Source organism: Agelaius phoeniceus, chromosome 3 (genome assembly GCF_051311805.1).
Source record: "Agelaius phoeniceus isolate bAgePho1 chromosome 3, bAgePho1.hap1, whole genome shotgun sequence".
Classification (NCBI taxonomy): Eukaryota; Metazoa; Chordata; class Aves; order Passeriformes; family Icteridae; genus Agelaius; species Agelaius phoeniceus.
Window position 1 is genome coordinate 54,434,607 of NC_135267.1, and position 26,315 is coordinate 54,460,921.

Consider the following 26,315-nt stretch of genomic DNA (forward strand, 5'->3'; position numbering starts at 1 on the left):
TGTTTACATATCTGTGTGTATGGAGACATAAAAGGAAAGCAGGCACTTGGAATTAGTGAGCTCTGATTTTCTCAAATGTTTCTTGAATGATGACAGAGGTGATGGCTCCAGCATTACAGAAGCCTCGGTCTCCCAGACATATCTAAATGTATACAACCTATGAGACAGCAGTCTAGGCCAAAATACATGCAGGCTGGCACTAAATGGCATTGAAGGAAAAACAGAATATCTAACACATAACTCATAGGAGGCTTTGCAAGCAGCGTAATGCTACTTAAATCATCAGACCACTGTTATCTTAATTTCTGAATGTTGCAAATTACTTTCATCATCCACTCTCCACTCACTACAGGAGAAAGAAACTGGAGCCAAGCTTGAAGAGACAGTTCACTTCTAAAAACCTTGGTGGGCTGACTGCAGATCACTTTGGCAAGAGATTTTTAAACAGTCTTAAATTTGTCTTGGCCTTTTGTGCATCTAGTTCAGCTTTTTTGGCAAAACTCCAGTAGTAAATGAGGTTTTCTTCACTTTCTGTCCCAACTGCTGTGAAATTTTGCTGTAAAATGAATTAAAATTGCAGAAATCCATCCAAAAGGTGGTTGAAGGGAATACAGACTCCTGCACAGAAAAGGAAAAAGCTTTTTCCTCCCTACAGAAGAAAAAAGGACACATGAAACTATTCAGCCCCAACCTGGCTTATGCAGTGCCTGTTGCAGAAAGATAACTAAAGCCATCTTTGTTTTCTCTCATCTGGTCTGTAGAAACATCATGTGTTTTGCAGGTCTGGAGGGCTGTGGAAGAGAAGCTGGAAAGTGAAAAGAAGCCTCCATAGAACTATTTTTACCAGGCCTATTTCTCTTCTAAAGTGGTTGAATGGTCCCCTTCTGATGGGAGGAGAGGGAAGGAAAGAATAAAACTGCAGAGAAGAGAAATGGAAGATCTTTGCACGGAAAACACTGTTAATCTTAAACTGACAAAGTCTCATCCATGTACTGGGAGACCAGTACAGCCATTTTTCTGTGCCTAAGCTTGAGAATTTTCCTTATTATCTCTATTTTCACTTCCTTTCTTTCTTTTTTTTCCCCCCGCAGTACAAGAGGCAAAATCATGGTCAGAGCTGTAAGGTAGGCTTATAATATTTTGAAGGAAAACATGACATGCATAAGCACATTTCTTTCATTAAAAGATTTGATTGCATTTACTTACATGAAATTGGGCTTTCAGAAACTGCTGGATCCCATTAAGTCACATGCTATTTTTATGTAAAAATTTCAGTGCCATTCTTTGGGAGGAGTCTGTTTACATACAATATTAGACATCATTTCTCTGTATGTACTATGTATCTGACTGTGCTGCTCATATATGCAGTAAAGTGTCTTACAGCAAAAAGCAGCTTCACTGGACACTGTGGGACTTCCTGTAAGAAAAGTTCCTAAGATGTGCATGGATGTGTAAATGTTTTTGTGTGTTTGTACACAAAGATTTAAGAGTGAATGAGCCAGTTTGTGAACTGGCTTGTTCAACTTACATCTCACCATCTTACCTCCTTTGGTAGCCAGCTACTCTCTGAGTAGATATTTTGGCCTCAGAAAAACTCCTATGAAACTGCTTACCAGAAACAGCATGGGTAGGTCAAGTGTCTTCAGCTGAATTTGGAAAAAAAAAATAAATCCCAAACTCCCAAAACAATCAGAATATCTTTGTGGAAACTAGAAAGATCCTGCAAAGAAACAAGCATGCCATATGCACACACATATCTGGCTGTGGTGATCTTCCAACAACATCTTAAGCAGCTCTACATCACATATGGTACCAGAACAGCTGACCTGCTGCAGATATCTTGTGATACGGAAGAAAAATTCAGTATGATTTTCTGTGTCACCATGCCAGCTGGCAGTGTCATGGTTGCAGAGTTCACATATGACTGCAATTTTCTGTAATGACAGTCCTTTCCTACTGTGAATATCATTTAGAAATTATTCTAGCTGCAGTAAACTCATTTAGGGAAATTTGAGGGGCACTGGCAGAAGTGCAGGCACATCTGCCACAACCAGTGGCCTCCTTCCATGTGGAGGGGCAGTCAAAATCAGACTCCTCAGCATTACAATCCCTGTGGTACATTAGCAGGTTAGTAGAATGCATTCACTGAGATCTAATATTAAAGAATCTCTGGCTTTAATGAGGTGACTAGTCAAGGGCTTTAACTCAGCCAGTAATATCAGCCAGCAAAGCTTGCTTACTTGTGTTACATACCTTAGACATACCTGTGCAGGCCTGCTGTCTTCCCATTGTTCATTTTGGGATTGCATCTACTCCATAGTAAAGGGAAAAATTATCTCATGTGACAGACCAGTATATTTTGGGCTCACACTTTAGATAATCTGATTTGAAGATATAACATGTATGGACTCCCCTACAGTGTCATTTTTTAGTGAATCTTGGCCATACACACACACAAACATGTACCATTAAGAGGAAACAAATTCCAGACCCTTTAACAGAAACATTGCTGACAGCAGGTACTAGAGAAGAGGCATTAACAACACATTCACTTTGATCATGTTGATGGTTCAATCTCTCTTATCCCATGGAAACTGTAGTACAATTCTTTCTAGAGCAACATAGTTAGCAAGGCACCCTTAGGTATGAGCTGTCACGGCCACACAGCAACTGGAACAACTGGACACATCAGAAACACATCTCCACTGATACAAGAACTTTGACCAAGAAGAGGTCTGAGGGAGAGGGGTAGAACCAAAGTGCAAAAGCAGATGAATTGTCATTTCAAAAAGCAAAAGCACAAATTCTGTATAATGTATGCCATTAACAGTGAAGAAAGTGCATTTTCAGTGATGCAAAACAATAGGTCAAGTTCTAATATATTTGTGAATAGCAATAGTAATATCAGCACTTTTTAGAACAGCCTGTCCAAAAAATATTTTGGCTGCAGTACAGGTAGAAAGTCCTATGGAATGGCATATACATATAGACCAACAGCAATAAACCACATAAAAGTACACACTAAGAATCAAAGAGGGGTGGGAAGGCCAGAGGCAACATGGGGCTTTGATTCTGTGCATTTAGAGCACCTTCCAGTGTAAAGACATGTACACAACTAAAGACACCATTACAAATGAGAATACCATTACTGAAAATATCAGCATGAAATGGCTAGAGTTGTATATTACAGATCTCAAAGCCAAAGAAATCCTTTGCATAGCAGCACGGTGAGAATTGTGTAAGTTCTTGGGGCTGCCTTCTGGATTGCTGTAGATCTTTGCTAAAATGCTGTTGAAGACATTTGGATACAAAATCCCTATTTAAAACCTCAATTTTTTAAATAGACAACTGGAGAAATAAACTGGTGGTCTGAATGCTCTGGAAAATTCTATTACACTGATTGCAAATCCTTTCCTACATATAACAGCCAACTCCCTTACAGTGTGTGTAATAGTGAGGGACAATTGTGTCATAACTGGAAAACAAAGTTCATTCTTTAGCAACATTTTAAAGATACATAAGTCTGTCACTTACATTGTAAAGAAAAATCACCTAATGGAATTGTACTCTGAGTTTGAGGAATGGTATGCAGAGGTTTTGAAGGGAATTATTCTCCTCTACTCCTTCTGCCTCCAGGAGAGGGTCTGAGTCAGGCCAATTTTCTAGCCTCCAGGTGGCCTGCTCTGTCACACATTCAAGTAAGATGTGAGTGATTCTCCTCTGTGTGCTTCTACCCTGCCATGCTCCTCCATAAAAAAGTCTGGTAAGATTATGGCTGTATGTCCTGGCATGAGGGGGAATGATGCTTTTTGTTAATAAGTACCAGACATCTGATTCCTAGTGACATCTCCATTTCAATGGGCAGCTGACTCTGTGTCTCCAGGGACTTACTAAGACATGCAATAAAGAGAGACTAATTCAGAGTGCAAGTAAGAATAACATATATCTGCATTGAGACTTCAGACAGGGTATGGAGGAGTAAAATTATTAAAACCTATTTCAGAAACAGGCTTACAACGCTCACCACCTCCATTGGTGACACTAGGATTAATAGGAGGGTCAAGTAATGCTTAGATCATTTGTGTTTCTTGCACAAGCATGTGTATATGTGTAGATTTCCTTGTCAGAAACAACACAGGGGAACTTGAAAGCCCAAAGGAGCTTTTCCCTCTATAGCAAATAAGTGAATAAAGCCTTTAGTGTGATTCAATAACCACAGTTATGTGGTTCAATAACCACAGTTTTCTAGTTATGGAAACTAGAAAAATCACCACAATCACCACAGCATTTGAAGAGAATATTTAAACAGTGACAGTGGCAATTTTCTAAAGTTAGGCTTTCCAACTAGCCGTCTGCAGACCAAAATCACCAGTTTTGATACTTTTAGGCATCAGAACCAATGTCTAAAATTAGACTGACACAGAAAATCTTGACAAAATGGACTCATCCTTGACCTATTCCTTTATTTCAAAAACCTTCTGTTCATTTAACTTACATACATCAGGGAATGTTGTTTGTATTTGATCCTTTCTCTGTGATTCAACAATGTGGTCTATGTCAAAGGCAACCAAAGAAACTGAAGGAAACTAAAGAAACACCTTCACTGTCTAATCAAGGGAAATGCTTTTGGAGTTACATACTTCAAACAAAAGTGCATCACAATTTCTCAGAACAAAACTGCTTAACTTCACCATAAAGGTAATTTAAACAAGTGTTTTTGCAGTCAACAGTGACTGAAGTTAAGAACCACATTTTTTTACAATTCTCTCATATTACCCTTTCCCCAGCATTAGGCATTCAAAGCTGGTCAGCTGCTTAGGCGTTTAAAAGGTCAATTTGCAAGGTATTTTGGTTTGTTAATTTCCACAGTTAGATAGAATATTAAACCATGTTCCAAATTTACCATGAATCATGTCTAATTTTGCTAGTGCTGAGGAAGCTAATGGAGTGCAATTTCTAAATTAGGGCAAACAGTCAAATTTATAGAACCCTTGATTTTTCACTTGAGCATACAGATTTTTGTCTCTAACCAAACTGTATGAATTTTCTTCAAGATTTTCTGTCCTTGTATCTTTTCCAGCAATAACTTTGCAATGATGTCTGAGTAAGTTTTGATGAATTGTTGATTTGCTTGAAATCTTCATGAATTGTGCAATAGACCTAAAAAGGACCAGAAGTTTGGATAGAGCAAATTATTGTGAGTGTATTTTTAGCCAAGCAGACAGCCACAATGGCATGATAAACTGGGATTTATGGCTCTAATGCCTGCTCACTCCAATATTCGCAAGCCTGAACTGTTACCAATACTACCACACAGGCTATTGCTCAGAACACAGGGCCTCCTGTTTTCTCTCTCTTCAAAAACAAAGTCGTGCAGAGGAAAGAAGAATAAGGTCCTTAAAGGAAGGAAAAAAGTGTGAATTCTCAACATGACTGGAATAGAACAACAGATCACTACAAATTAAGCACATTAAATTTTCCCTATATTGCCACATATACAATTCACTAGGACAAAAGCCTATACTCTCTCTGAAATCCTTTTTACATTCACATAAGAAGATGTGCACATTAATGGATCCTGGGATGATTTTTGAAATTCCTTTGAACGCACTATGTTTCTCCAGAAGAAGAAGGAAAGTTGCCAGACAAGATCAGGCTGATGTTGAAGAAGTGCCTTTTTACACCTTCTGACCTAGACATACTGTTTAAAGGTAACATTTATCATCATTACTGCACTGTGTACCCAGCAACAGCCTAACGAAAGGTGCAAAAATTCCAGGATGAAGAAGGACATTGTCTTTCTGAAAGTTCAGAGCCTGGACAGCATCCATACTTCTTTCGCTCTGTGAGAAGGAACAAGCCAGGCTCTCTGTACATGTCATTCAGATGGCAAATAATACCAAGTCAAATGGTGGCAACACCAGAGTTGCAATGCCATGTGTCAGGATTTCGGGCATCATTGATCATATCTCGATGCAATATTTCCCTACTAGATGCAGCTTGTTGCCAGAGTGCAAGTAAACTTCATAAGTGACTGCCACGAGTCAGTCCAGGAGCAGGGAATTGGCAAGTGGCTCAGGCACTCTAGTCTAGGAGAAGAGTAAAAAAGGAGTGTGGCTGCAGCACTGGGAGCAGTGGTGCTTGTTCTCCTGCCTTGAGTGAAAGTAAACAAGTCCATTGTTATCTGACTTTGCCAAACCTCAAAGTATAATGCTAGAAGGAAAAATAAGCTTTACAGAATTGAGCATATACAACTCTTTTCTTCCCTTCATAGATTTTATGTTAGAGTAGCTGAATCTACCAAAGTGTTTACAGTATGCTATATATATAATGGCACATATAAGCTTTGTAAAGGGTTTGGAACATTTCAGAAATGTCTCTGGTGCTGAAAAAGGCTAATGTATTACAAATCATATAATATTTTAATTCAGAAAAAATATGTTTAGGAATTTTGACCTAGCATTAGAGTTAGGAAACTGAACGAGGATGCCATGAAGCGTGACTGACAAATCAGTCAAGCTAGTCTGCTTCAGATACATATTGTGCAAGGCATTATCACTGCGATCAGTCACAAAAAATGCATATTTAGTTTTTTTACATTAAATACTACACCTGTGAACCTATGTAAAAGATATACAAAATATAAATGTCATTGGGACTGTATATTTCAAACTTTTTAAAATAAACACAAAGTATATTTATATATATATATGTAGGCATATAGGTTGTAATTTCAATGTCAACACTAGCACAGTTTGTCTCTTCTAAATACAGGCCAGTATACTTCCTAGTCCAACACATGCACCTACAAACACATGATCATGCATACAGCTTTACGTTCTGCTGTTTGCAGAAAAGTCAGAATATACAGCACTATACATTGTTTCAACTCAAAATTGATCAACAAATTCAGAAAGATGCCGTTCAAAAGAAATTCCTTGTGAACTATTAAAAAAAAAAACCCAAAACCCAGAGAAAACCAGGGATATCTCTATTTCATCTCAATAAAAACACTGAAGACCATGGTGATGATGACCTAAGATTCAGAATGCTTTGTCCAGCATGTGGTGGGGGTCACTCTTGGACAAAACACAACAGTGTGGAACTGGTTGCTATGACACATACCAAACACAGTCATAGTGAGGCATAGAGCTTTCACAACACTATCCAACCCAGCTCTGGGTTCAGACTACTGAGGTCTCTGACCGAAAGGAGACAGAGTTGTACACTGTTCTTCTCACAGCAGGCGGTGCTGATGGGGATCTGGATGCCCATCTGGAAGGTAGGCGTCGATTTGCTGGCCGAGCGGGACGGGAGAAGCCCTTCTCACTGGAACATTTCACTGGCACACATATCTAGAACACAAAGGCAAGTCCTTGCTTTAACAAGTTGCAGCTTTTGTGGAATGCAGCGGGAATGCAGGAGGACATTTGCGGTGACCTCAGAACAGGTGGTTGGAAGCTATTAAAAGGAGCGCAGCAATGCACAGAATGCAAAAGAACAGCTATTTCTATGTACAGGGATTCTCACATCAGTTGTTGTTTAAAATACATGAAGACAAGTGTCAGACACAAGGAAATGTATAAAGTGATAATGCAAGATAAAATTGACATTTCCTCTTATCTTTTAGTTTCTGTAAGTTTTTTTGTCAATGAATGCTGTAAAATATTCCAAGTGTAGAACTCAGAATACCATCTGATATTACTGGAGTAGGATCTACATGCTTCTCAGGTATTTTTTGATAGATCCTATTTCAGGAAACTCTGTTTCCATTAGTTCAGTGTGAAGCTGTTTAACTTGGTAACTAATTCAGAATGGTTATGTGCTAATAGTGTCATGTCTACCAGCACACCCATAGAGATGCAGAGGAAACTCAACAGATTTTGATCATAGCTACATTGATGTAAATTTGAAATAATGAAAATAAACCCAGTGCCTCAAGCCACATGTAGTTCTTTACATCTCTATGACATTAATTCTGCTGGACATAAAATGGTAACGCCTGGTCAGGCAGTATTCCACACTTAGTTTCTACAGATAGAAATGACAATATAAAATGTGAGCCTGTGAAAAAAGTCATTATTCCTTTTCTCCATATTAATTGATGAAAATTTGTTTGCCTGTCAAAAGTTTATTGGATGAAAAAGAAATCAGAAGCTTCACAGTTTTTTTTTATTTCTGTGCTGAAGGAAAGATGTGCCTGTTAAGCAAGCCATTGCATCACAGCAAGGCTGTCAGAAAGACATGCAGAAGAAAATCTGCATGGTCAGATTCTCAGCTGCTTAAATCTATATAGCTCCACTGAAGTCTGTGAATTTGTGCCAGTTTAAGGCATACCAGCTGACAGCCTGAACCCATTTAAGTTTCCTAGCTCAAAACACACCTGCCTTATCTTTTTTGAGATTCCAAGAGGCATATCTCTTTGTGTTCTTTGTGGACTTTACAGAACCTGCAACTCACATGTTTTCAAACCATCTGTTTGTCTTTTCATTAAGAAAGAATGTTGGCAAAGGCAATATTTCTAAACTTCTGAAAATAAACTTCAGCCAAATATAAATTAATTAGTCATGCCATGCTCTTCTGTTTCTGTGAGCCTATGCTTGAATATATAGGAGAAGTTGGAACTGAGACATGAGTAAGAGAAGGTTACTTTATTACTGGAAACTTTATGGAGTCACAATATTCCTTGTCATAGGTAGTTCCAAGGAAAACCTGATCCAAGCAGCACCCTGGATACTGAAAAATGTTATCTAAGACCTCTAGGATTTGGGGCATGGCCAAGTCTTCTTAAGCCCTATGGGAAGTCTTATGACATAACACATCAGCTAAAGGAAGGAGAGAGGGTGTTAAAACCTGGTTGAAGCTCTCACTAGTGCAATCTTAGCATAACTGCACTGTAGTAAAAAACTAGCTTTGCAGAACACCAGCAGGGATAAGAATCTGGCACGTCTTCACTGCTCATTCTTACTTACATGCTTCTGCCCTCCCACAGCTCTTAATCTGCAGAGGAAATGCTCCTGATTCATCCAGATCCTGGCCTAAAGTATCTATTTTTACATAATTAGTTACAATATAATATTAGTCTGCCCCATTTAAGAGTCTGAGGCTTGCTATGAAATGGAATTGTTTTACTTTTGTCATTCCTATGAACCTTACCTCTGGTAACTTCTGTCTCTCTTTTCCTTGCTTGAGTTGCTGCCCAATATGCCTGGCTGAATTCCTCGGAAAGTCTTGTTTTTCTTGCTCAATCTGGAGCATTTCTAAATACTGACTCAGTGTCTCGCAACCCCCATTGGTGAATTCAGAATTTGCCTGTGTCCTCTTATCTTTGCAGCATTTTGCATTACACGGAGAAGTCACAGTTGATTTTTCATAGGTTTTCAAAAGCTTTTCAACAACACCATAGTTGGACCTTGAGTCAGCTGAGCGCGGGCGGCCAGATAAGTTACTTGGTCTCCAGTCATGCTCGAGAAGCATGTGCCTATAACCACTGGTATTTGGAAGTCCATTCATGTGTTTTTGCTGCCCTGCTGTCCTGACAACTTTGCTGGGGTTGTTAGTTTCTTGCTCCTTTGCTGCAGAGAGCTTGGGATTTGAAACACAAGGCGTATTTACAGTTTCTGCCCTGCTAGCAGCAGAGTCACATGGCGGACCACACGGTTTGTGATCTTCTGAGGCTGTTGGAGGCACCTGATTTTCCTGCAGAGCATTGTTACGTTTATCTGTGTGAAATACAGTCCGATTAAACTCATCAATCTTTGCTGCTAGCGTTTCATTTCTTTGGGTCTTTCCCAAAGGATACCTGGTGTCTTCCAAAAGATCATTGTGCGAGGTAGCAGGGGCATAAAAGTCATTGCTGTAAAAAGGGCTGCTGTGAGACTTGGTGTTTTGTTTCTGATGCATCTTGTTGCTTTGGGCCATATTTCCATCTGAACAACTCTTTTGGGCTGACAGTGGGGAAGGCTCATTTTTATTGTCTTTTCCAAGCTTGCCCATATCATATGCCCATGTGTTGTGGCAGAAATTTGTTGGAACATTGCACTCATTTTTGGTTACAGGTATTGAAGCAGTTACCATCACAGGAACTTTCACAGCCTGCCCTTCATTTGCACAGGCTACCGCAGATTTATTTTTGTTTGCAGGTGAAGGATTCCTCAGTTTCCCCCCATTCCAACAATCCTGAGCCTTGCAGTTGCTTTTGATGCCTGGATCTCTTATGGGTGCTTCTGAAAGCTGTATGACTGCAGAAAGTGAGTTTGTTAGGTGCCGAGAAGTGCTCCGTGGAGGAACTGGTGGAGCTTCTTTCTTTTGCCAAGGTCTGAAATCTGTTCCTATGTCACCAGTAAGACTACCATAAGAAATGTCCTTCAAAGCCTTGGTGGAGCTCATCAGATTCTTCCTATTATTATGTTGCTCTGTTTCAAAAGCAACTGAAGTCTGTGAATCATTGCTGGACACATGGTTCATCTCAGGCAGGATAACTGTGTTTTGGGTTTCCTTAAATTCCCCCAGGAAAGGAAGTGACTTCATTCTGCAAGTAACAGAAGAGGTGTTTTAGGGATGAGCAATAAGGAACATTCCAGAGAACCTCAGCATGGATTAATTCTCCCCAGAAGCAGGTGTTTTAACACTGGCTACTTCAAAAGGTTTGGGAGCAGTTTTGCTGCAGCTGGTATACCCAGCACAACCGAAACACACACAAAAACTTGAGGAAAGGTCAACAAAAGGAATTTGCATTCCTTTGCTTTGATACTAAAATTCTTTTTCTAAGTTTCTTAGATGATGACTGTTTTCTTGTCTCTGCTACAGTAAGTACAGTAGGATCTTGTTCTAATGACTCCTAGGAGTCTACCTGACTATGAACTGAATGAAGAAAGCTGTAGGACAGTGTATCCCTTGTTTAGATTCATAACCTTACACATGAGATCTGCCTTTTGATATATGATAAAAAAGCATCTTTAAAAGTTATGCATCAGCTATGAATCCATTTGCTCTAAAGATAAAAAGAGTAGCTAAAATAATGAATTAGTGACAGACTTTTAACTGATCACATGGTGGAGTGTGAGAAATCCCTCTGACTTTTGGGAGCATCTGAGAAGGTTCAGTTTTACCTGAGAATTTCTGCACAACTCAAGATGCAGTCTGGTGTTTAGCTTCCTAGAGAAAACAATGAACACTGAATTTTTAACAGATGGTGGAATGTTCACTTGCCTTACTTTTCAGGGTCTGACTTGACATCTTTCCATTAGTACAGATGTATGGTGGTTCTTCCCTCTCCTGCTTTCTTTCTGCTCTTGGGTCATCAGTTCCTGACATATTCCCCATGCTTAAGGCTAGATTTGGGCTTTAAGTAAGAAATTTCCAGCCTGACAAACCCACAGAGTGTTGTATAAAACTACATGGCAATGGGGCCAGAGTAGACAGAAATACCTGTTCACTTTCCCAATCCTCTGTACAGCCATTAGAAACAAATACAATTTCATCTCATATAAATACTAATCTGAATTTGTATGTTCTGTATATAAAACCCATTTTGCCAGTAAAACCTGCCTTTGTATCATATTTCAGCATATTTCATTTGAATATTTTATGCTGAGCACTGAAACACTAGGAGGGTAAGAACTGCCCAACTAATAAATCCAAAAGCAAACCTGCCTTCAAAGTGAAAAGCATAAGGAGAATTATTCATTTCCTTTCTCTAACATAAGAAGACTAAAGATGTTTTTACCTTCTGTGATTAGACTTCTTTCGAATTTCCTCTTGATAGCTGCATAATTCTTCACTGACTCTGGCAAGTTCTTTAAGAGCCTTTATAAATATAAAAACAGGCCTTTAATATATACATTTAAAATGGTATCTCCAGAATTAATTTGAAACTTGTGGTCATTTGCATTTAAGAATCAAAGCAGAGGGAAGTAGTAGGAGAAAAGATACAAAAATGCCCCCACCTTATGAACACAGGTAAAGAGCATGCTGTTAACACATTCAAACAGTGAGAAGACACTCATTGATAGCAAACCTAGGAGCAAGTAGAGACAATGACTTGTGGAAAGCTAAAATCAGGGAGATCAGTCCTTTAGCTTAACCTGGCAGGCCAAAGTCCTCAGTGCTTTCCTCCCCCTTGTAACTGAAACATGCTCATTACTTACTACATTGAGATCACCAATATAATTCCTGGTATTTTGCTCAGAAGTTTTAATGGTGAGGCTGTCTTCAGGTTCTTCGTGGTTCTCAAAGGCCAGATTGTCCATTAACAGAATATTGTTTCTGCTCTTGTTTCTGGGCTCCTTCCATTCGTGTCCTGTTACACCAAGCAGACTCCCTTTCTCCATTCTGTCGTTTGCCACATTGTGTTGATGGTTCAGCTCTGCTGTGTCACTCTCTTGCAAAGTAGGACAATGCATGGACAGTTGCAGCATCTTGCTCTGAATGGCCTTGCTATCATGGATGGTCATATTGCTTTCCCTTCTAAGTTTTACTTCCTGGTAAAGCTGAAAAGGCAATAAAACCTTCTATTAATTATGGTATTGTAATGAGCTTTATGGCAAGGCCCCCATATTTATCTTCTGTTTTGAATGATGCTTACTCAGCAGCACTGATTAGAAAGATTCTGGATGTGTTAGGAAAGTGCTGAGTTATCAAGTGTGACGATTCAAACACCAGGATTGCCACAGGATAAGGCTGTTACCATTCTCAAACTCTCTGCCATAATTTTAATGTATGGCTTCCACCTCTGGCTGGGTCTGGAAGAGATCTCACAAGATAACTGGCCCTGCCTTGAGCCAAAAGATGCAGGGTTGTTTTCCAAGTAATATCAGCACACTCTGTGGTGGACACAACTGTTATCTGTTGGACAGGGAATGTGGGGGAATGTGACAGAGAGAGAGTGTTCTGGCTATGCTACAGCCTATTAAAGCATATTATTTGAAAGAGAGGAAGTGAATTCTCATAAAATACAGTGCCATCTGCACTAGAGCAGACTCCTTCAGTTCTCAGACAAGTGGAATTCTTCCCTATGACTTGAGTGATAAATGAGTACTGCAGAATGGTATTATTTGGCAATGTGCTGTCACCTTCTTCTTTCATGTTATCTGCTGAGATCCAGTGACTTCATTAGTAAATGGTGTTAATTCTGGTCACCCAGCACATTCAAACTAGGAACTGTGATAAATTATAAATTAGAAAAAATGGTAACATCATAAAAATCTCTTCTACTTACAGTATAATTTCCAGTACCAAGAATCCCACAGTTCTGTATAAACATTCATTCTTAACTTGCTCTCTTGAAGAAAGCACACAGGCACCTCTGAGCAGCCATCTGCCTGCCCTCTCCCAGTGCACAAAGCCATCACAACAGCTTTTGGAAGGACAGTGGAAAAGAATAACAACATGCAGAACATGTGGCCATTTCATGGGCAGTGCTGTGGATTAGAAGAATTCTCACGTTCAGGGACTTAACACTTGACCTCATCCTGGGTTTTCAGATTTCACTCCCAAAGCCCAGCTGCTCATGGAAACTGAGGGCTGAACTTTGCCATTTCCAAGAAATAAGAGCCTCATATGGATTCAGCATACCAGTAACAAGGAAGGATACTACCCCATAATATCTCCTAAACCCTACCAGTCTTTCTGGAGGAATTAAGTTAGGTTTGGTGGGCTAGAGAAAACTGCCAAATTAAAATACAAGCTGAAAAGTAAGCACAAGTTTTATTGAGGAAATCCTTCTACAGATAATGGCATTTAAAAGGTATCTATCTCTCCTTTTCTCCAGCCATGTGGCTTGTGGAGAAGAAATGTCAGGCATCTGAAATCAGCAGCAGCTATAGTCACAGCTTAAGAGGGGACCTTAGGATTCCAATAACCTTGAGGTATAATCTGTAGTTTTGTTTGGCCCTGCCGTAGCCAGCAAATTGCTTCATTCTTTTCCTTTCAGCCCCATTCCACTCTTTATCTCTTTCTCTTGTTTTCCTAATCTCTGTGCTAATAAAGAACATGATGAAAACCGTCCTTACTGACATTGTCAGTTCTACTAATAGCCAGAATACCTTTTCATTACTGTCATTCCAAATCAGCTCTTATACTTAAGAAAATGAAATTCAACTACACATACAGATCACATGACGAACTTTTGAAGCATTCTCAGCTTGGCAGTGAGATTAGGGAAGACTGCACAGAAAAGTCCTAACACAAAAGACAAAATGTGGCAAAGACCATCATACAAAAGTCTGAAAGAATTGTGGGTAAATTATAAGAGAGTTGACATTATGGAGCTCTGCTGCAGGCTGGTTTAATGGGCAGTGTATGGCTGCAGTTCCTTTGGCTTTGACCACTTTCCTTCTCAGTTTCATGTGAGCAATCTCTGCCATACATTCCTGTGCTGCTCAGCCACACAACAGTGCTGGCAGAGAGCAAGTGAAACTACTCCATGTGTATATTAGATGAAAAATGTGGAAAGCTCACTAATGAAAAAACTTGCCTCCACAGGCTGCCAAGCAGACTCAGTTAATGCATTAGAGAGTGTCAGAGGGTTTGGCTGCAGGGACAATTTGGGGATAAAAGAATAATAAATAATTGCTGTGACTATTTCTGGAAGGAGATGCACTGCAAATAGCAAGGACCATTTGCTAGTATCTGTAAACAAAAGTGGTTTCAGAACTTTCATGCTATTTGCTGTACCTGTTTTCTCTCCCAAGAGTCATCCATAAAAGGAACAGGTTCTAGCCAGAAAAATTCTGTGTCATGCAGTATTTCATATATATATTATTTTTAATATTACCATTTGCCCCAGCAACCTGTGCCATCTAAAGCCTTTTTGCTAGAGAATTATGATACCTAAATTTTTGTTACAAAATATGCATTTTCTAAACCACATATTGTTCAGTGTTTACTTGAAAAAAGCATGTATAATATAGGCAACGTGGCTCATGTCCATGACTGAATTGTCAGCAGTAAGTACAGGCAATAATCTCATAGCTCACAAAGCCACCTTCACCTCCTACCTTATTCATGACTATTAAATGAGCAATTGCAAATACTGCTTTATCCCAGGATTTCCATCCTTCTATCAGCTGTTAGAAACTTCCAGTGACACATAAGAAATAGGGTAAAATACAGAAAAAAAACTTGAAGCGACTCAATGTCACTTCAGGCCAAGTGAAAATGGTAGTCTGGATTTTTGTTTAAAAGTACCTCTTCTATTTTCTTCTGCATGACCTTCCATTGACATTCCCATTCTTTCCTTTCATTGTCAAATCTCTCCAGCAGTTCCATTTTTTCTTTATTCCAGTTCCTCTCAGTATTCTCCAGTTGTTCACGCAGGTCCATGGCTAAAGTCTGTGCAACAGCAAAGACAGCTCTCCTTTTTTTCTTTCTTCCCTGAATGTTTCCTGGAAGTTTAAGAGAATAAGTCTTCCTTATGCTTTATTCTAGCTTTCAGGGAACAAAGACAATCAAGAAAATTCCCAAAATTAATAATTGAAAGGAGCTTGCAGGAGACAGTATTATTCAATTGATATTTGTTTGGAGTGTGACTCAAATGTGGAAGAACTAAGCATTATAGGACATAAACCCAAAGGCAGAGATGCCCAGTCTGGAGAGGGGAGGTGGAACACATTCAGCATCACAGAATTCAGTAACATCTGCCACAGCAGGCTCTGTATCATGATCACTTTGCATCTTTGCCATTACTCTTTGCTATAAATGTGTTTTCCATGAACTTGGGTCTGTACAATATTGAATGGCACTTCAGGACCTTGGGATCCTGCAACATCTGCCCTTGAGGGTGAAAGCTATTTTTATATTTGTTCAAAAGACAACTGTAAAAGTATCACGTTTGCTCACGCACTCCCTGCACACATGCAAGGAGCACGACAAGGACTAGTACATTCTTTTGGCAATTGAGGACTGCAAAGTTAATATACTCAGGGAATTCTCATGGCTACATGAATGCTTTGGAATTCATGAAGGAAGATAGGACAGGAAAGTTAGTAACAGGTACAAACACATAAACAGTAGAAATCAGTTATATAGGAGGGACAGAAGGTCGCCAGAAAGGATTCAAGAATTTTGGATTTACAGATCTAGATCTATAGATGTTAGTTTCAGGATCAGTATGGGGAGAACTAGAAAATATTCTTCAACAGTACTAACTCCAATCTAGTTCAAAACCTTTCTCAGAATATTTGACTAATTAGTGCTTCAGTTTCTTCTTTCCCTTTTGAAGTCCTTAGCAAAAACTTTAGCCAAAGACAGTCTTTAGCCTTTAGTGTCTGTAAATGAAAAAAAATATTAATTGAACCACTAAATTGGCAAGCTTTAAGGGAAATATTTTAGATCTGCTAATCTGATTTTGGAGCAAAGAAGTTACAAATCTTATGGGCCTGGTGATCCTCACGCTTCCTCTTGCTTTCTTAGGTTTTACACTGGAAAGCCCATTACCATCAGCACATTTACTATGCCAGCAAGATTGAAATAACACTCATTAATTCAGTTATGATGGCTTCTGTGATATAATGTCTGGTACAGAGGCATTGATACTTGAGTTTGCTAACTTCAGCTCTCAAAGCCAGTTGTTATGTTACCAGGGTGGTCATGGAATCTAGTTCTAGTAATAAAATGCCTCTGCATTGCTTTCTGCTCCTGTCAGAAATCAAATGCATAGGAGATTGAATTATCACAGAGTTAACTAGGAGTAAGCCCAGTTTACCTTTCTGCAATTTGTTCATTTCCCTGACTGATGATCAGTGATTGTCAACTCACAGGAACTGCTGATTTTACTGCCCACATTTCCTATGATATAGTAAAAATTCATTCCTGAGCCAAGTTCTTCCCCATCCCTTATGTTACTGGCACCTCTTGTTGATTTAGCTGTGGTTACCATGTAACCACCATTTACTGTGTCTGCTTTATTTCAGCTGACTGGGAAGACAATGTCAAACTTGCAGTCAGCTTCTTTCACGTACAAGTAAGCAGAAGAGCTCAGATGAAACCAAACAGGTTACTAAGGTCTTTGGGTCATAGGAATTCCTCCCACAGGATCTCCCAAGCCATCACAGGCCCAGCCCTAACTCAGGGCTTGCAGAACAGTTGGCCCCAAGTGCCTGCCTTGGAGCTCTGAAATGACAATCTGTCCCTCAATTACCTACAAATAGATTTCAAACCCTTCTTCTTTCCCCTGCCTAAAAACATACAGAGCAACTTCATAAAACCATAAACCACCTTGAAACTAGGAGCTGCTGAAAGACAGCACAGAATTCTCATCAAAAAAGAAGCCAAGTACTGGTTTGCTCACGGCCTCTTAGGGAATGCAGCCAGGCTACAGAGACTGCACCTCTCCAGGCCAGTGTTTCAGCTTTGTGCCAGACTCCAGTAAGCGTTGACCAAAAACAACTTGCAAAAAAATTCTATTACACTTAAGATCCATTGCAATCTAAACATCTATTGCTAATGAACTTCAATATTGCAGTACTTTCTCACCTTGCTAATTCAAAGGTTGCAATCTTTAGTACCGCCATTTGATTTTTTTTCTACATTTATGTCTTTATAAACTTTCAGGATACCTCTGAGAAATAAACAAAAGTCAACTCTCCGCTCCACTATAATCCTTACACAAATACATGTCAGAAAAAAAAAAAAAAGAAAAACCCCTATGTGTAAATGCTGTACAGTCATGAACAAGACAGGCAGACATAATCTGTCAACAACTTGCACAAATGGTGATTTTGCTAGTGCACTATTAGCAATAATGACCATGCTTTAGTCAGCCACATATTACTAGAAAGGTCAATACTTGTTTTTACACACATAAGAACAGATATAATATGTACTCCTTTTAAGCATGAATATAGCACTGAAAAGGCCTCTGGTGCTTCCTTAGTGCTGGAAACTACTATTGCCGTGTTGGCATTCATCTTAACAATTTTCAAATTGTTTCAAATGGAACTCCAATTATAAAAAAAGACTGAAGACAGTCAGAAGGAAAGCAAGTCTTGAAAGAGGATAGTTACAGAAGTTACAGATGGTCACTTGTAGCTCTAAGATCCACAAAAGGCGTGTATTGTTTCTTAGGCTTCTCTGATTTCCTCTTGACATAAATTCTGAGAAGAAAACTCATGTTTATTGATATTAGCAGCTGGATGACTATACAGCTTTGCTGCACTTTTACAGTGGATCAGTTCCTCAGAAACTTTGACTCCCATTTCTAATTCTCTTCCCCCCCACTTTCTCTTTTTCTTGGTGTTTCCTTTGCATTTGTTTGGGGTTATTTTGGTAGAGAACATTGTGCAGTCCTGGTAATACACCCTCTGTGTGTATAGTGCACTGAGATTTCCCCATGGGTATTTCACATTGCTAAAGCAACCCAAGGCATGTAAAATGTCACATTGTCATTTGCTCTGTGGATCAGAACAATATCTGTGCTCTTGCAGTATTGGCAATTTCTCCATGTCCTAGACAAGGTCAGAAGCTCATTACAGCAATCAAATTAAGCAAATAATCAATTTTGTCTGCATCAGCTGCATTTTGCTTTAACTTTTCCCTTAGCCCTTCCTCCTCTCAAGCAAAAAATGTTTTAAGCCACTATTTGATGTTAGTCATTATTCCCCCATATCTTACCCTTTCTAGCCAGATATTAAAAATGCAAAATAGTTTGCAAACAACCTCTAGCAACTTCTGAAAATAATCAGCTTGACATCAGCTGAGATATTATTTTTCACCAGAGTTTAATCAGATTGGATGTGCATAATCATTCAGATACACAAATCTTCCCTTCTTTTTACAGAAAAAAATGCAATCAAATTATATTTCCAAATAAGTACTGTATTTTGGATGACTAAGAAAATTGTAAACGTATGTATCTGTTCAATTATAAATGTGTGCCATGTGTCATGACAACATGCACTTTATACATTAAAAGAAAGTACAGTTGAGTGAGAGAAGGGATAGAAAAGAGGGAAAATGAGGAAGAAAGAGAAAGAAAAAAGAAAAGGGAAAAAGAAAAAAGAGAAAGAAAAGGTAAGGAAAGAAAAGAAAAGAAAAAAGAAAGAAAGAAAAGAAAGAAAGAAAGAAAGAAAGAAAGAAAGAAAGAAAGAAAGAAAGAAAGAAAGAAAGAAAGAAAGAAAGAAAGAAAGAAAGAAAGAAAGAAAGAAAGAAAGAAAGAAAGAAAGAAAGAAAGAAAGAAAGAGGATTCAAGTGCACACAATGCTGTCATCCCTGTTCTGTTAATATATCTCTGCCTGCACTGAAAAAACTAACTGAACTTTAAGAATAAAGACATATAACATATATGAACTTCACCTTACATATAAATAACATCCAGAGGGATGTTTAAATAACTGTTTGCCACATCAGAAATTTGCCTTCTTTTATAATCTTAACTGTTCAAAAACATTGATTTGAAATAAACTGCAACCATACCTTTCATGGAATAAGAAATCCTTTAGGAGTTTTTCAGTCCATTTCCAGGCAGCAGAGAAAGCAATGAAACACACAGCTAGCAGGGATCCTGTTCTGTGAATCTTGATCTTTAAAAGAAGTAAGAAAACTAAGCAAGACACAACCTTTCAACTGGGGCAGCATTTGCAACTCTCTTTGAATAAATGCTCAACTTTTGCAAACTGGAAAACAGTTCCGTTCAGCATCATCCCCGCAGCTGGCTTCCACGTGACGTCAGTGCACGGAGGATGGTTTTAAAGCCATCTCTTCCAACCCCCAGCTTTGTAACTTTATATCTCCTCATATTTTGTGTAAACAACTCCAACTCCGGGACATTTTTAGGCTTTATAGTGCAGTCCAGTCTTTAAAGCTTGCCGAAGCAGCTAGTGTTAATATCAAAGCTGTGACAATAGGCAATTTTCGCTTTCTTTTATTGTTGTCTATGCTGTAAAGGAAGATTTTTGCTGTCTTCCAGACCCCATTTTCAGGGTTATATTTTTTAGTATGATCATTTTGAGATTTGCAACTTGATCCTCCTTAACTGCTTTGTAAAAGGAGTTTTGTTTAAAGCAGAGGTTTTGTTGGTTAACAGCTATCCTAAAGAGCTAAAATCAAACCACTCCTCCCTAAAATCCCTTTCTGTATTCTAAATGTGCTCTCAGTTATGAAATGCAGAATTATTGGGCACTGTGTAATCCTACTGTCTTGCATTCTGGGAATGGCAGTAACAGTTTCTTTGGGATACACCCAAATATTCCTGATACTTTATAGGGTTTCTGGATCAGATTCTACAGTCTGTTAATTCACTTTGTATCTCAGCAAAGCAAAACACTTGAAATTGGATGAAGAATCTCTCTTGAACAGGGAAACTCATCTCTGGCACAAGGCTGGTAAAGAAGGTCCAAAAACACCTTGGGCTGGATATAAATCCCTAGGAGTGTCCACAGCAAGTGTTGGCATGGGATGAGGGAAGGGAGCGTGACAAAAGCGTCCAGCAAGCAAAAGTCCACAGGAGACCCCGAAGCCAGAGCAGCAAAATTCAGCTGCTCCCCCTGCTGAGCCGCAGGCAGGAGGAGCCCAGCTCACTCCTCAGGTCTCTGACCACCACGATAACTCCCCTGCTGCCCCCTGGGTTAAACTGCTCCTATTTTTTGGCAGCCCGAGAGAGACCCCCGGGGGAAAGCCTTGCACACACCACCCTGCTGGGCACTGGTGATTGGGTGTGTCTGCAGGCAGCAACTGAGACAGGCAGCAAATTCACCTTTCAGGGAACATTTTGCCCCATATGTGCCTGGAGAAGGGCCACAAAATACTTGATTGAGGCAGCACAAAAGTGGACAAATCGCGCTGTCAGACGGATGTCTTGGAATGCCCTAAGCAGGAACATATTTCTGTGGGCAGTGCAGCTTATGACAAGAGGATCAGTGAGAAAAAGGGCACAATATGAGGATTCACACATCCTTTGCTTAGTCAGCACTCTCCTCGTTAGAACAGCAAGTTTTTATCTGACAAAATCCATTATAAAATCCAGTATAAAAATTTTAACTCTGGGTGCATTTTATAGTAAATACCAAACCAGGTTTCAGGGAATACACATTTTTTCTCCTTATATGGTCTAGCTGTAAGTCTCAGCGAGAACATTAATTGGGTGCTTATTCTGCTCACATGTAACTTAAATAATGGGACTTGGGCTATTTGTGAAAATTGTAAAGATGATCTAAAAATTGAACAAATAATACCCCAAGTACACAACTGAATGTTTCTGAAGAAAATCCTCAGAGTCTAAACTCTGAGGATTTAAATCTAAAGAAACAGTATGACTTTCTTTTGTGAGGTTAGGTCTCAAGTGCCAGCTGACATGGTTGGAAGTGAAGCTGGAGTGCTTGGGAGCAGAGCTGAGCCCACAGCTGGAGGCCAGGCATCAGCGCACTGCCTCCTCCCTGAAGCCAGCACAGCTGCACTACTGCACATGGAGGCAGACTCTCCAGACATGTTTTTTTACTCTATTCCATCAACAGAGGCTATTATTCTTGTGTCTTTAATATTGCTAACTCCATGCCTCTTGTCTTGCTACGTGCACTCTTTGAAGTAAAAACAGTAAAAATAAATAAAACAATGGGCTAAATCCCAGGCTTGAGTTCTCAGTCAGGCAGAAGGCTTCATTTCTGTCAGTGTGAGGAATTAGAAATGTGTGAGAGACAGGGGCTCATTAGGAGACAAGCACTAGACACACCTCATAGGTCAAAGGAACACATTAACTTCATCCTAATATGGAAAAGGTGAGACAAAGAAAACATGAAGTGAATTGTAAAAACATGGGATCATTGTTCCATATACCCTTAAATGTAGCAGTAGAGAATTCTGCTTTTGAGGCTAAGAAATTATTCAAGAGAGACTGTCCCTACTGCCCCTTCTCCAGCATCAGCAGACAAAGCAGCAAATGTAGCTTCTTGGTATCTGGCACAGATAAAATAAGCAGGAAGACTACTGTAGGCTTATTACATCCAACATATTGTTTCCACAGGAAAAGTATATTTTGTCCATATCTGGTACCATCACTGCTTGAGTCAAAAGTCAGCACCTCAACAAAAAAAAGCTGCAAGGGCATTTTAAACAAGACCTCTGCTAAATTTCTCTTCATCATGCAAGACTGGAGACAAAGCAGCATGAGTTTCAGCATGAGCTATAATCTGATCATATACTCAGGGCAGTGGCTAATAAAATCTACTGAAGACTACTTCACAGCATCTTTGGCTGTGCTGCCCCAGCTTGGTTATGGCACACCCATTCTGCTGTGGCCACAAAAGCTAGTGACAAAAAGGAAGAACAGCACTGCTGCCACTGCAATCAATCCAACCTCACCAGTAGATTCCTGAATGATGTACACCTTGATAATCCTGGTATATACACCTCGGGAGTGGCTATATACAATGGGAAATGGGCAGAAGGGAATGCAAACTCTGTCTCCTCTTACTCCTATTGCTTCTCCAATAGGATATAACTTAGTGGAGAGGCAGAGCCATCTAAGTGTTATGTCATGTTGCTGCTCCAAGGTTACATTGGAAATCGGTGGCAGATACTTTAGATGTTTACTTTAAATAGAGCCACCGTAATTTTCCCCATAGGCAACTGCATGTGTAATGGCAAAAGTTGGATTTGAATATCACTTCCCCTGGCATTAAATCAGAGACAGAAATGTAAGCCAATGGGAACTACGTCCCTGATACTGATGCCTTTAGAAGTCTCCTACTCACCTATCAGATTCCGGGGTGACTAAGGAGAAGGGCATGTAATACCCTAAAGCTCTGCTTGTTTTCGTAAACAACTCCTGAAGTTCATGTGCAGTTCATCTCTTTTTATAACACATATCTAGACAGCCACGTTTTTGGCAATTTTCTATTTTCCAACTGCCAGGCATATTTCTGCACTATAGCACCTGCTCTCTTCGAGTTTTGATTCTGAAGCACTGGTGACATGTGTCAGCAGACACTTATTCTATCTCTCAACTGGAGCTTCAGGCATGGATATTTTTGGTTGAAAGAAGTATTTCCGAGCCTGGAGAAAATGGTCATTCTAACATAATGGGAATTTTTCAGTAGCAGTAAGAGAGAATATCTGTAGAGGGATTTTGTCAGGGCATTCAGAGCCAGCTCTAAACAGGAAACTAATTTAATTGAATTTTTCTGGTAGCATTAAAGGAAAAAATGCACCTATTCCCTAAATTACCTAAAAATTCACTGGAGATAGTGCCAATTTCCACAAGTGAAACAATATCATAATTAGATCTACAGAAGGAAGATCTTTTCCTTTTGAAAGAATACTGAATAAATCCCCTGGGAACATAGGAAACAGAAATTTAATATACCAGGGAAGTGCTAAATTAAGGCAATTTCACAGTTCAAATTCAATGGCTTTTTTCCCCTGGAACATTAATACTTCACCAGAATATTCCAAAATGAGAGCTGTAAATCTGCTAAATGAGATTTCAACTGATAGGTAACCTGGCATATCCAGCTCCTTGCCAAATGCAAACAAAACCTGTATTCTTCTTACTGTTTGTCTTCAGAACTCCGAGCGGCGCAGCCAGCGGAATCAGTGAATCAGCAGTGCCCTGCCTGACTCCAATGCACTCCTGCTAGAGGATGCTGATCTGTTCAGCTGCATTTGCTCACTCACCTGTGAGATGGTCTTCACCCACCAGGCCAGTTACTGAGTGGGGAGAATCTGCTTTCTTTCTTGGCAAGTATAATTACTGCATTTCGTAATATCAAGTTATTTCAATTTAGCAAGACATAGAACACATATTTCTTTGGCTAGATCTTATCTTCTGGCTATGGATAAATGGCCATACTCATTCTGTTAGCTTTCTCAGCATCTTTTAAAGTTGTGCAATATCTGGCATGAAACAGATCAGCAGCTCAAATCACTCCCTTCAACCTGAATGCAAAAGGACAAGAAATACACATCTCATTTCTCACTGAGATTTCTCTGTGAGGCTCCTCGCCATTCTCCTTGCTCATGAGAGATTCAAAGACTGTCTGGAGCTTCTAAAATAATTTTGTATGCTTTAGTGTGCTTTAATTTCAGACTGCTGGTTGTGCAATAGCTCCCTAAATGTCCCAAAAGGTCTCAGCTTTGATTTTGCTTTGTTGATGCCTGATAGAAATCTCCAGCTTTTATGCAAGAAAAAATACAGTGAGAAATCAATGGGGATGTAATTGCCAGTGCTGTGCAGAGATTATCCCCACCTTTCATCCCAGTAATTCATTCTTACCTTTTCTGATTTCTGAGAAAGAAACAAATCTTTCCCAATTAATTTCCAAGATTTATTCAATGTAGGAATTCAGTGTGTTACTACATTAGAGTGTTACTGATACACTCTTTGTAAATCAAACCTTCTCCACTCATTTTTATTACATACAACATCAAGAAAGGTATAAGCAAGTGTGGGTTAAAAACTGGAAGCCCAGAACTTCAGATCTTAGATTAAGTATGACTTTTTCTCTCTTAGGGAAATTGAGTCAGTAATATTTAAGAAAACACAAATGATTGGTTTTTCCTCCACAGGAAATACTAAAGCAGAAAGAAACTGTAAAAGTCAATCTTGTGCTAAGATTTGGTATGACAAGTTTAAGCCTCAAATTGTTGTATTTTTAATGTGCAAATTGCAAATCCATGGGGGGAAAAAAACCCCTCTAGTATTTCCAGCAGCTGCTGAAAAACAAAAGGCCTTTTCCAGTTATGGAAATTCACTGTGAATTATGGCTTGATCATATCTTGCCATAATAGTTTTTAATATGTGGAATTTAATTTTAGGTAACTGCATAAATTATAGCATCTTAGAAACTCCTCAGAATTACTTTGGGCCTGACTTTATACTTTGCTGGGAAAGTAGTCAAAGCTATCTATTAATCTCACATATATTGATTATAATTTCCTTTATACATCTCCCTAACTATAACATGGATAATGATGACAACACCCTAGTAGGAATAAGTATTTGGATTAAATCAAGGAGTTGAGTGATTTAGCTGATCAAAGTAACTGCACCTGCAGAGGGTGTTGAGGGAAAGCTAGACAAAGAGAAAAATACTGTACTTTTTAATAATGAATATTTTTACTATTTTTTTTCACTCATGTGACAAAAATTTTATTGCCCCACCTCTTGCTGCTCTCTGAGGATTTTCCCTCAAAAATGGTGTCTCAGCTATTTCAAGTAGCAGAGCATAACCTAGGCATTGAGATGAACTGTTCTCACTGGGGAATGCATTAAGTGAACAGAGAGCTAACATGATAAATCAAAGGTAATCCTTACCACTAGCTAGAAAAACAGCTGTTTTATTTATTACCACTCTTTACCACTACATTATTCAACATGGAAACTGCAGAAAAAGAAGTGTCATTAATACACACACTTGTTCACCTTTCGAGAATTCATATTTGTGGGACTCAGTGGTCTCAGCATGGGTTGAATGAAACAGAAAAGTGAGCTCCATTGGGCATTTCAGATGAGGTTTTCATAGTGGGAGATCTACTGCTTGTAGGAACTGCTATGTAAGTGTGAAAGAAAGAAATTAGTCAACTGTACTCTTACTTCAGCCTCTCCCAGGCGAGAAAGCAATATTCAGCGACTACTGATGCACACCCATGTACAGAAGCTTCCCTCACCATGGGCACTGGCTACCAATGGCACGGTTAGACAGGGGTCACTCAGCAAACCAAGAGTTGCCACGTCCATTTAAAAGTCCTGCTCAAATCTGGGGATGTAGCATGGCCATTTTTCTAGAGCACAGAGAGAATGCAGCCAGCCTCTATCTCTCAGAAGACTCCTCAGCTACTCTGATACCTTCTCCTCATGCTTCTCATTCTCAGAGGCTCCAGCTCCTGGCCACCATTGCAGATACAGTGCTCTATACACCAACTATTTTGATTGGGACCTAATGCACATAATGGAGTGCTGAAAAACATTATCATCACCATTATGCAAAATATACATACAAGCTCTGATATAAAACTGCAGAATAATCACACAAAGTGGCATTACCATTCATATGTGGCTAGAATACAAATTCTTTTTCTAGGAGTGGGGAGAGGAAAGTAACAGAGTCCTCACACCTGCACTGCATTTTTTTTTTTTTGGTGCAAATTAAGGAATATTAAATTGGTTCACTCCTCAGGAAATTTTTATTCAAAAATTTTAAAACCAGGCAAAGTAAAAAACTAATTTTTTGCTTGCTTACCTGGAATACCACAGTGGGCAGGTTTCCTATTCAACTGGGTAACTTTTTGGTATGTTTTTTTTCAGTTCTTTTGGTTTGGCTTTGGTTTTGGCAAACAAGTAGTCTTCAGTGTTTTTACAGCAGTGGATATTACAGAAACTATGT

The 26,315-nt window shown here is 39.3% G+C and overlaps 1 protein-coding gene across 3 annotated transcripts; it reads right to left on the minus strand.

Moving 5' to 3' along the window:
* Positions 1-4,443: 4,443 nt before the first annotated feature.
* Positions 4,444-26,311, minus strand: KIAA0408 (KIAA0408 ortholog). 3 transcript variants are annotated; one of them, XM_054629448.2, is made up of 7 exons: positions 26,172-26,311; positions 19,414-19,520; positions 15,190-15,386; positions 12,150-12,491; positions 11,729-11,808; positions 9,157-10,531; positions 4,444-7,355 (listed from the first exon to the last, which is right to left on the minus strand). In XM_054629448.2, the coding sequence occupies exons 2-7, from the start codon at positions 19,418-19,420 to the stop codon at positions 7,185-7,187; spliced, it is 2,172 nt and encodes a 723-aa protein (XP_054485423.2). In that variant the 5' UTR covers positions 19,421-19,520; positions 26,172-26,311; the 3' UTR covers positions 4,444-7,184. The 3 variants fall into 3 exon arrangements, with proteins under 3 accessions (XP_054485423.2, XP_077031386.1, XP_077031387.1); XM_077175271.1 differs by having other exon boundaries at positions 15,190-15,425; XM_077175272.1 differs by lacking the exon at positions 19,414-19,520 and having other exon boundaries at positions 26,172-26,310.
* Between the last annotated feature and the right edge of the window lie 4 nt (positions 26,312-26,315).